At 42.9% G+C, this 12,431-nt stretch overlaps 1 protein-coding gene across 1 annotated transcript in view; it reads right to left on the reverse strand.

The window, feature by feature from the left end:
* The window catches only part of LOC137435274 (guanine nucleotide-binding protein G(o) subunit alpha), a 123,111-nt gene that overhangs the window by 91,464 nt on the left and 19,216 nt on the right, over positions 1 to 12,431 (reverse strand). The window contains exons 4-5 of the mRNA XM_068128902.2: positions 8,248 to 8,408; positions 7,316 to 7,444 (exon numbers count right to left, since the gene is read on the reverse strand). Of these exons, the coding sequence (XP_067985003.1) occupies positions 7,316 to 7,444; positions 8,248 to 8,408 (290 nt within the window). The remainder of the gene's footprint in view (positions 1 to 7,315; positions 7,445 to 8,247; positions 8,409 to 12,431) is intronic.

Here is a 12,431-nt window from a genome sequence, read left to right on the forward strand (position 1 = left end):
ATATTTTTTAATTTCAACAATTTTCTGGAAGAAATGGTGCATTATTTGAAAAAAGTGCAAGGGTGCCAATATTTTTGGCCAGGACTGTACACAGAAGGTGTAAATCTCGCCTAACGTTTTGACCCATTCATGTTTAGAATCCTACTCCGACCCGTTCCCCGTTCCCTCATTGCAAATAATTCATCGGATGTAATGCATAACTTTGTGTGTATAATCCTTTTGTTTTGTTGACTTTTGTGTTTAAAGGGCTCATCTGGTGACCTTTAGCCGACTTCACCATTGCGGTGGTGAGCTAATTGGCTGCTTAGCATGGGTCATTACACACAGAGACAGGTATGGTAGGGAAGTTTAAGATTGGAGGGAAGGGGAAAGGCATAGCGTAGATACAGACACTTGGGCAGGGAGACTAGATCTTTCTAAAGACGTCCTCGACTATAATATATATTTCTTCCACCAAGTATTATTTTAGGAGGGTGGACACTTATCCAACCAACTAGTTTTGTATTTTTGTTTAATTTTCTGAAATTTGTAGAACTTGTTTTTCACTTGGAAGTCGTGGGTTACGATGTGTAAACAAGCGTTACGCCTAGGTCCCCCATCGGTGAAGTGATGCGAGTTGACAAAGTGGAAGACGCAAGGCGGCCATCTTGGATTTTGACGTGGCGACCCAATTTTCAATAGCGCTCTTCCTTATGCCTAGATACACCCACACACCAGATTAGAAGTTGGTACTTCGCTTATTATTCCCCTACCGGTGTACACCGGAGGGGACTATAGGTTTGCACGCCGTCCCTCCATCCGTCAGTCCGTCAGTCCGTCAGTCCGTCAGTCTGTCAGTCCGTCAGTCCGTCAGTCCGTCACGCAAAGAACAGTTTTCCGGACTTTTTTTCTAAACGCTTAATGCTAATGATTTCAAACTTGGTACATGGTTACCTCATGATAGGTTACAGGTCAAGTTCGAACTTCACGACGTTTCGATCATTTTAAACAAAGTTATGGCACTTTGAACATTGCTAATTCTGATAATTCTGATGATCCTTAACTCAGTGCCATTTTAAGTTTTAATTTCCTTTAAAAACCAATTTCTCTGCAATAATAGGACCTATTGAGATAAGATTTTCACCATATGATGGACTCGGTCTGTAGAATATTTTAGTGGTAATTATGACGTCACAGGTCACGTGGTTCGGCCGCCATATTGTTTTTCGTGAAAACATGAAAACCCCTTTTTCTCTGCAACGGCTGAACAGATCGAGGCCAAACTTTGCAGGCAGAATCGCATACCCATGACGAACAAAAACTTCAGCGTGTGACGTCATGCGTCACATGGTTTCAGAGTTATGACATTTTTAAGCACTAGGGCATGCCCGTACTATATCTATATCTAAAATTATATCCCCCCCCCTCTATTTACATGAAATGGTTTGGTCCAAAGCGAACGGCTTGCGAGTACGGTGACAATCCCCCCCCTCTATTTACATGAAATGGTTTGGTCCAAAGCGAACGGCTTGCGGAGTTTGGTAAAGAAATCGCCATAGCATGCACAAACGCGCATGAAAGCAAAAGAATCGCAAATTAGTTTTAATTAGTTTTAAAACATCGTTTAACGCCAACATAGCGGCAACATAGTTTGCCAACGTGAAATAAATGAATACGCTCTCAAATGTGCCGTCCAAGGCAGAGTCTGTTCGCCACGTTCGGCACACGTGATAGCTCGCTGCTCTCTGATTGGTTGAATCGTTTTTTGGACATAGCTCGGTAACTACTTCTCCGATTAATATGAAACCTTGAAAAGGCACATCCTCGGGTCCCCAGCAATATACCTGGCAAGTTTAAAGTATATCGGACCCGTGGTTGTCGAGAAACAGCGGTCACAGACATACAGACATACAAACATACAAACATACAAACATACACACAGAGATTACTGGAATTATAGATAGATGAACCTTTAAAACCAAGCTCCTCCCTCATTTTTTATCCAATCGAGGGGAAACTTCACAGATCTGTTCAGCACTAAAATGTCCTTTTGGAATTTGCGATAGGGCACATGGTTTGGCAGATATTGTTAATTAAATGAAAATATTTTAAAAAATGGATATCTCTTGTTTATTCTCGAGTTCTCCTCAAGCCACACAGCGCGTCCTCAGCCTCGTCTCGCGAACGTCAACAGCGCGACGCAGCGCGTGCTTTCCGGAGGGGCGGAGCCAAGCCGAGCAACATATATATACACGTCGATCATTGATCGTGAACCGAAAAATATCATAAATTACTGATGGTTTCAGAGTTATGACGTTTTTAAGCATGAACCTTTAAAACCGAGCTCCTCCCTCATTTTTGATCCAATCGAGGGGAAACTTCACAGATCTGTTCAGCACTAAAATGTCCTTTTGGAATTTGCGATAGGGCACATGGTTTGGCAGATATTGTTAATTAAATGAAAATATTTTAAAAAATGGATATCTCTTGTTTATTCTCGAGTTCTCCTCAAGCCACACAGCGCGTCCTCAGCCTCGTCTCGCGAACGTCAACAGCGCGACACAGCGCGTGCTTTCCGGAGGGGCGGAGCCAAGCCTAGCAACATATATATACACGTCGATCATTGATCGTGAACCGAAAAATATCATAAATTACTGATGGTTTCAGAGTTATGACGTTTTTAAGCATGAACCTTTAAAACCGAGCTCCTCCCTCATTTTTGATCCAATCGAGGGGAAACTTCAAAAATCTGTTCAGCATGTCAGTCTACTAAAATGTCCTTTTGGAATTTGCGATAGGGCACGACGTGGTTTGGCAGATATCGTTAATTGAACGAAAATACACTGGAAGAAATGGTGCATTATTTGAAAAAAGTGCAAGGGTGCCAATATTTTTGGCTATAACTGTACACGGAAGGTGTAGTATTGTGGCCACTGTAGTATTGATGCCTCGAGTATTGTGGCCATTGATGATGTATGATATTGCGATTGGGCATGTAGAGAGGTTGGAGGTTGTGGTGAGCGGGTTTGTGAGGAGGTGGTTGGGAGTGCCACGCTGTTTGACGTACATTGCCTTTTATGGTCAGGGTGGAAAACTCCAGTTTCCCTTGTCATCATTAACCGAGGAGTTTCAGGTGGTGAGGGTGCGGGAGTTCATGATGTTGCGGGATTCAAGTGATGCAGTGGTAAAGAATGCTCTCCCAGAGAAGAAGGGAAGTCGGAAGTGGAATGCAAGGGCAGAGGTGGATGAGATGGAGGAGCAGTTGCAACAGGAGGAGGTCATGGGGATGGTACAGCAAACAGCATGGGAAGCATGGCTTGGGGTGGATGAAGCATGAGCGATGGGGAAAGGCATGTGTGAAAGAGAGGAGGAAGATGGTTGAGAGGGAGGTGAGAAGAAAGGAAGAGGAGGGGAGATATGTGAAAACAGTCGGTCAGGCACAGCAAGGTGCTTGGACTAAGTGGGAAGGTGTGCGGGTGAGAATGTTGAAGTGGCAAGAGATTTGGAGGATGGAGCCAATATTGCTGAATTTCCTGTTGCGGGCAATGTATGATGTGCTTCCGTCACCAGTAAACTTGAGATTGTGGGGGTTGTTGCAGGAGGAGAGATGTTATTTGTGTGGAGGTGTGGGAACGGTGCAGCATGCACGAGAGGAAGAGAGGAAAGTACAGTGAGCTGGAGGCAGAGTGCCGGGAGAAGGGTTGGCGAGTTTCGTGTCAGCCATTTTTAGGTGGGGTGTGGAGGGTATATTGGCAATTCCTTTTCTGCATTTCTTGCTCGGCTAGGAGTGTGTGGGACAGAAAGAAGGAGGATGTGTGACAAGGTGGCCCAGGTTGCCTTGAAAGGCTCATTTTGTATATGGAGGAAGTTTATGGAGGCACGTCGAACGGTGTAGGTTGGTTGTGCGTGGTTTTATTTTTTATTACTATTATTATTTCTTATTTTGTGTATATGAGTGGGTGGGTGAGGATGTGTGTTTTTGCATGAATGAATTTTTGCATGAGTGTGTGTTTTTGTATGTTGAGTGGTGTATGTTGTAAGGGTAGGTAGTTGGTGTGTGTGTGTGTGTGTGTGTGTGTGTGTGTGTGTGTGTGTGTATGTATGTGTGTGTATGGGTGTGTATGGGTGTGTATGAATGAACTGGTGTGTTTTGTTGGTGAGTGGTGAAGGGTATAAAGGTGGGTGTTTGAGTGTTCCACCATGTTTGTTTGGTGCTGTGGATTCTGGATGCGGAGGTGTTGTTGTTGTAGTCTGCGTTCGCACTGCCTGGGGGTGGGGGTATGTACGCATCCAGGTGTAGTTGCTGCATGTGGATGTGTATGTGCCCCTGCTGGCCCACCTGAGCTGACTGTATCAAGGTTGAAGGGCTGAAACGGGATGATGCTGAGGACCTCGACTGAGGACCCGGTCAGTGCGGAACACTTGTGACCAGGTGTGTTTTGAACTTATATATACAGACTTGGCATTTAATATGGATTATTTTTTTTTTCTTGACTTGGGTTTACTTTCTGAACTCAGTATATCAATCTGGTGAGTTTCTTTTACACTTTGGTGATTTCTTTGTTAAAAGAACCATGTCACTGATTGTCTGTCGCAGCAAGAAGTCAACAACAGGATTATATCACAGGTGGCGTGGCAAAATGTAAGGACAGATGCATTTGATGATTGGCTTCACAGTCGGGTATACAAGGGTTGTTGCGTTCTGTATTAGTGGAAAACAACTACTGCACGTCTCCAAAAGTTATTGCCGCTTCCTCTGGAGATGGTCCGTCAACTCGACAATGCTGTTTGTCATGGAGTGGTGGCTTTACGAAATTACGGCATGAAACAGCGTGCTATTGCTCGGCAGTATGGCATCACTCAAGGTCAGGTGTCAAAGATCCTGAAACGAAATGCTCAGAGGGTTGTCCCTACTACAATACCGAGGCCAGGACGTCCCCGCAGAACCACAAGGAGGGACGATCGCCAGCTGCACCGGTTCGTCCGCAATGGCCGTACCAAGTCAGCTCATCGGCTTAGGGCTGAGTGGCAGCAACTGACAAATGTGCCTGTATCCAGAAGGCTAGTCAACCAACGACTGGTTCAAGCAGGCTATCGTGCCAGGCGTCCCCTGAGAAAGCCACGCCTGACCAGACAACATCGCCAGCGCCAATTGCAGTGGGCCAGAGAGCACCATAAATGGCAGCCAGGACACTGGAATCACGTGATCTTCAGTGAGGAGTCTAGATTTCTGGTCTATCGTCAAGATGGCCGCGTCCGAGTGTGCAGACAAGTGCATGAAGCCTACAACAAAGATTGTATAGTGCCAAGAGTCCAAGTTGGAGGTGGTGGGGTGACCGTTTGGGCTGCTTTTCATGCAGGGGGCAAAACTGACCTGGTTATTCTGAATGGAAACCTGAACCAGTTCAAGCACAAGGCCATTCTGGAAGAAACATTGCTTCCATTTGCTCGTGCAGCCTTTCGAGGAAACTTTGTCTTCCAAGATGACAATGCACGGCCTCATCGTGCTCGCATGATCCAACACTTTCTTGCTGACCGTGGTGTAGAGCATATGGAGTGGCCTGCCATGTCCCCGGATATGAATCCGATAGAGAACTTGTGGGCAGAATTAACGCGTCAAATCGACCACTTGGACCAGCAGCCGACCTCTGTGCATGAATTGCAGCAGGCTATTGTCACTGCATGGCAAGCGATTCCTGTCCAAACCTTGGCAAATCTCGTGAACAGCATGCCACAACGTGTACGTGCTCTCCTGAATGCTCGTGGGGGTTACACGAAGTACTGAACTGTAATTTTACTGTCCGTAATCCCAGTCGTAATTTAACTTTTGTTTTTGTTAAAAAAATTTTTGGCTAATGTGCAAAATAAAGAGATACTTCTGGAAAACGTACAGAAGTTTAACACAGTACTGTCCATGAATTGAGTTTGATATCAGTTTTCATCACTTTCAAGGATCAATTTGTTTCGAAATGTCAAATGTGGTTTTTGTTTCTTTTAAAGGTCACATTAACAAAATCTAGAATAATTTCAACATAATTCCAATGAACTTTTGGTTCTAAGACATCTTGAAAAGTAAGTTCGCCCCCACAAAATAAATATTCCATATTAAATGCCAAGTCTGTATATATCCAGGGTGAGCCAGAAATATGGTCATTTTTGAAATTCGTGTCAAGGAAATAAAAAATTGTATTTCAAAATAAATTCATTCATGATATTGAAGTCCATAACATGCATTTATTTATTTATTTATTTATTTTTACTGATTTTGCTTTATTTTTTTGCAGGGAGAACACTTGAGTGACCATGTGGAACTGGTCGGGTGAAGAACGCGCTTTCGTTATCACAGCTTTTTACAAGAATAATGATAGTGCAACTGCTGCACAACGTCAATTCAAACTCCATTTCAATGTTCAATCAAATTATGAGTTCAGAAGTTTGAGAGGACCGGTTCAACTCAAAGTCACAGTGTGGTGTGCACTTTCGTCGTTCGGCATCATAGGGACTTACTGCTTTGAGAACGATAACGGAAATGCCGTCACTGTTACTGCAGCTCGATATACCAATATGGTTTCTAACTTCCTCTCCAGAGAATTAAACAGATTTGCAGAAGTGAGTCCAATGACGTGGTTTCAGCAAGATGGTGCAACCTCCCACACTGCCAGTGTCCATGACTCCTGTAAGGGCGCTCTTTGCAAAGCATGTCATTTCCAGAAACGGCGATATTCCAAGGCCAGCGAGGTCACCCAATTTGACTGCATGTGATTATTTATTGTGGTCATATCTAAAGGACAACGTGTATGTTAACCGTCCACAAACTCTTCATGAACTTAAGGAAAACATCAGACGCAAAATCAATGATATTGACGTGGTCATGTTGCAGAACGTCATGAATAATTGGCGTCCAAGATTGGAGGAATGTTTCAGCCGAAATGGTGCGCATCTCCTAGATGTTCTTTTCCACAAATAAATGGCATGTTATGTACTTCACTTTCTTGTAAGAATTTGTTTTTAAATACAACTTTTTATTACCTTTACACGAGTGTTAAAAATAACCATATTTCTGGCTCATCCTGTATGTATGTATATATATGCATATATATATACATATATACTCTTTTTATGGAAGGGTACATAGGAGGGTAGAAGGAAGCATAGAATATGCAAATGTCTCTACATTGCAATACAAAATCGTGTGCCTTTCCCAGCATATGGGCCTGTTTGAATATAAATGTCTCTACATTGATTTCACCTATCCTTTTCATTGCTTGTAATATATAACTTTGAAAGGTAGTGTTTTTTTTTAAGCTATATGCTATAGGGTTGATATGCTGAGCACCTGAAGTGGAGGTTTTTGAAGGTGAAGTGTGTCTCCACAATTCCCGTAGTTTTCACCCGGGTGCGCAGGATGTCCTGTTCGGTTGGCTGATAGGAATCATTTCCGATCCGATCAAGGCTGTCCAGGTAGCTGTGTATACAAGTAGTAGCACCAGCATCTCGATCAAGGTATTTTCTGGCTCGATGAACCCTTCGACCCCACAGCTTAAATAATACACAAGAAAACAGACACAACTTAGGCCATAAAAACCATCATGTCCATGTGACATCCAAATCCCAGGGTTTTTTGGGTACTGCTGATTTTTCATAGCTCACATTTTAGTGCCCACCTCAAGTTGCTCTTGTAGCAATGAAGTCATCTAGAACATGTGGACTGGCACCACAAGTAGACCAAAGCAGAAAGGTTACCTCCCCGATGTGGTCATTAGTAAGCCAGCTTGGTTTTCACCAACAATCCGAATACAACGTGGTAATTCTCTTGAGACTATTTCCAGAACCTCAGAACTGAAACATTGACGCTGCTACCTTTGCTGCTACTTTCGAGCAACATTCAAACCCTCTAGGACACATCTGCATATGAGGGCACAGTAACTCTCATATCGTCTTACAAAAGATCTTTACGAAAGACTAAAGAGTGAAGCTATCTTTGACATAATTGGCAAAACAACTGGCTTAATGTGATATCAGAATGAAGGTGTGATCCGAGATACAGTGCACCCCTTCTGGTATCACAGCAAAATATAGTAGAAATCAAATAAAATCCAGAACAGAACTCTACTATCTGGGTCACTTTCATATACCAGCAGTCTTATAATAGACAAGCTTCACAAATGCATGACCAATATCTGGTCAATTGGACTCTCCCATCTCATTCCTAACGTTTGCAGTGCACTTTGCACTATTCTTGTTATTTTATAAACTAGTGGTCCTTACTATTGTGCAGAGTCATTCAGCTGGTACTCGCTTGCACGACTGAAGCATTCCTGAAGGCCAGAATCAACCCACAGCCGCTTCATGGCACCGAGAAGCTCAGGAGAGTAGGGCTCGGTATCCTCCATACGACTCACCACATCGCACACCATCTTAGCATCTGCCTGCGTACACGATATGCACCATGGTACAAATTTTAGATTTCACCGGGTGTTCACATTTTTGGTTTAATTCTGTCGAAATGCAATTACCAAAACTATTTCATTTAAACCCACTCATGCTCGGAACATGTCGCTAACAACTACACTGCTACGTCCGAGTAATCCATGAACACAAGGCTATGAGGCGCAGCATATATCAGTTGGCCTACCACCAGTACCAGCATGACATAAGCTTGGTAGAGAGCAATCTAACATTTATTTGTATTATATACACAGACCATCTTGAAGCAAACTCGGCAATGAAAAATTACAACGAATATACAACTCTGCAGCCAATGTAACCCTTACGTACCCAAATAAATGCATTACATTTATCCCAAATAAACTTCACAATGCCACATCAGATGATAATAGTGTTACGTTTATGGGGGTAGATGGAAGAATCCCACAGTAAAGGTAGGATTGTATAATTATATAGCATGAACCGTGGACGCGTAGGAGAAATCTCGATGTACTTAAGTAGAGACACTGCAGCTTAAGATTGTTTATTTGTCTTCACACAAGGGGTGAAGCAGTGATAAATTAGTTATGGATTAAGGTTAGTTTTCCCCAGTATATGATTTTCCCTCTGTCGTTTTCCCTAATGTTTTACATTTACAAATGCCGGCCATGCTAAATCTCCGTTAAACCACAACAACGGTCCACTGCAAGCCAGTGTCCCCCCCCCCTCCCTCCACTGAGGGGATTATCTCCCCCCCCCTCCTCCCCCCACTTTCTACTCGAATATAACATAAAATGCATTGCTCTGTACAATCCATACAGGCCCGGATGCGGGATGTTCTCCAAATACATCTTCTAATTATGTATAAATCAATATTAACTTTCCCCAAATAAGTTATCTCTTAAATCGACACTGCGCTGGTGGGCATTATTTAATAACAGGAGTGCATGAAATAAATTTATTTTGCCACATTAATTTTTGCCAAAAGCCACATTTATTTAATAAATAACATGTAGGCCCGTGCATGTCGTGCTGGATTTCATTGGTCAAAGCACGGAGTGCACGGTGCACGCATGCGCTAAAAATGTATCATGTGATTAGTGATTACTGAAAGTGTGATACAGGTATACATTTCAGCTGCAGTGCAGTGTGACTATGTTCCTTCATGTTTTCTTACGAAGGAGCCTCTTTGCTCGCCCATAGTGAAATTGTTAGGTAAGAACATTTTATTTAGTTATTACATTGGAGAAAGTGCTAACTGAGCCAGAATTGCTTAAATTTTGGTGAAGATTCAAATTCGAATCCTGATACAAAGGTTTTATTTTTTATTTTTAAAGTGATTCTTCACCATTGAGTGATATGGCCAAAAACTATATATAGGATGATATTTCAAAAAGTTGTGGACGACTTATGACAAAACTTGGTGGATGAGTTGGTTAGGCAACCAGAACAAGCCAATTCGATTTTGAGTCACGTCCGGATCCATATCTGACCTATCAGAAGGATACAAAACGTAAACTGTTCACCCTGGCAGAGGTATGTATGCTCTCTGGTTTATAAGTGCCGTTCTAGTTTATAAATGTTGTAGTCCAAACTTTATAGATGTACTCACATTGTAATGGTACATCACTGTACATACTTTATTGACGATCTAACATTCTAATTAGTACATATGGTCAAATGTGTCTTGCGGCCATCAGGCTGATCGACAGTCGTTGTCCTGCCCACCCCTCTTGACACTTTTGCCCAAATCATTGCCCAAAGCGTAAATATTCAGTTAACTTCGGCACATAGTGGTTGATGAACGTTGTGGTCAAGTTTCATCGAAATAGTGTGTATAGTTTCAGAGGAAAAAGCAAATTCCTATTTTGGGGGTCAAACCTGGATCCACTTTGACCCCGGTAAACCCCCTTAGACCCTGATTTATTTTTAATGCCGTGAACAAAGTTTAGTCACAACACAACAAATATAATTTGTGCCAAATGTGGTCACAATCCCATCAGCGGTTTCAGAGAAGAAGTTGCAAGTGTTTACGGACTGACGACGCTCCATCACAAAAGCTCCCCTGAACTTCGTTCCAGGTGAGCGAAAAATGTAATTTTTTAATGAAAATTTTGAAAAGAAAAAAAGATGCACAGCACACAAGGGGGTAAAGAGTGTTATTTGATGTGAAAATCCTCCACAGACGACTCATTGGTTGGTACTTTTATAGGTTTACAAATTCGTATCTTGGTAGGTTTTAATTTTTGAGGAATTGTGTGTCATTCTTACATAGGAAGTATTCCAACTTCCTGATATATCATCAATTCAATTTTACATTTTATATAAGATTTCAAATTGGTCACTATTAATGCGATTATATCAAATTCATGAAAATGACAAAAAACATAATCATCTTCGTCATAGCCACTTCCCACTTCAAAATAATTTTCCCAGAAAATGTGCCCCCCCCAACCCCTACTTTTAAATAGCGATCAACGCCCCTGGCCATTTTTCAGGGTAAAACTGTCTCGGTTATCCGTCATTCTGCGGTCTTAATCACTGGTGGCAGGACATTTTTTGTCAAAGAGTGGTATTTGAACCCTCTGAGGACAATTTGGTGTCAGAATGTAGGATAAGATCAGAGTAGTGATGGCAATGTATGAGAGAGTGCGCAGAGCTGTAAGGACGAAGGACGGGAACAGTGGTGAGTTTGAGGTGAAAGTGGGAGTGCACCAGGGGGTCGGTACCAAGTCCACTACAATTTGGAGCTGTGATGGAGGTGCTGGCTCGGAATGTAAAGGAGGGTTTTCCGTGGGAGTTGTTGGATGCAGATGTTCTGGTGTTTATTGCAGAAAGTATGGATGGACTGAAGGAGAAGATGAATAAGTGGAAGGAATGTATGGAGGTGAAAGGTCTGAAGGTGAATATCGGAAAAACTACGGTGATGGCAAGTGGTGAAGCATGTGGTGAGGTGGAAAGAACTGGGAAGTGGCCATGTGCTGTGTGCAGGAAGTGTGTCGAAGTGAACTCCATTCTATGTACAATGTGCACTGAGTGGGTTCATGAAAAATGTAGTGGTCTGAGAGGGTCATTAACCAATGGGGCAGCTACATTCAAGTGTAAGGTGTGCACAAAGGGAGCTGCAGATGGAGGAAATGTTGAGCTGGATCTTGGAGACGGTGTGAAGCTGGAAGGTGTGAAAACATTTTGCTACCTAGGAGACATGCTGAATGGAGAAGGTGGATCAGACTCGGCAACGTTTGCTAGATGTGAGATGTGCATGGAAGAAGTTTCGGGAACTGAGTGGCGTGCTGACGAGGAGGGAAGTGTCTTTGAATCTGAAGGGAAAGGTATATGCTGCATGTGTGAGATGTGTTGTGATTTATGGGAGCGAGACATGCATAATGGATGGAGAGCAGCAACGAAGGCTGGAAAAGGTGGAAATGCGAATGGTTCGGTGGATGTGTGGAGTATCGTTGAGAGAGAGGAAGACAAATGATGAATTGCCAAAGATGATGGGAATAGAGCCTGTGATGGATGCTGTGAAGAGAAACAGGTTGACATGGTTTGGTCATGTGTTGAGGAAGGATGAAAGTGACTGGTTGAGAAGAATGCTGGAAATGAATGTAGAAGGAAGTAGAGACGGGCGAAGACTGAGAAAGACTTGGCTAAAGGTGGTGGAAGAAGAAATGCGGGCAAGCGGGTTAACAAGGGGAGATGCAGAAAATAGGGCAAAATGGAGAAGATTGTCATGGGGCCCGCAAGGCTAACCCTCGCTCTAGCCGGGAAAATGGCCTTAAAATGCCCGTTGTTGTTGGTCTAATGTAGGATAAGAACCCGGTGGACACTCGGTTTCCGGGGTGCGTGTAGTTATAACGATCGTCTCTCTCAGCAGGGGGAGGTGATTGTAGTACCGAGGTTTCCAAATTTATTGGTGTCGGGTGAGAGCAGGAGCAGCGCCTGGAAATTTAAAAGGAATTTTTTTTTCTGAGGTAAAAATCTAATAAATGCTGATAGCCTAATAATAGTTAAAATAATAATCT

Source organism: Myxine glutinosa, chromosome 9, assembly GCF_964187855.1.
Source record: "Myxine glutinosa chromosome 9, kmMyxGlut1.1, whole genome shotgun sequence".
NCBI lineage: Eukaryota > Metazoa > Chordata > Myxini > Myxiniformes > Myxinidae > Myxine > Myxine glutinosa.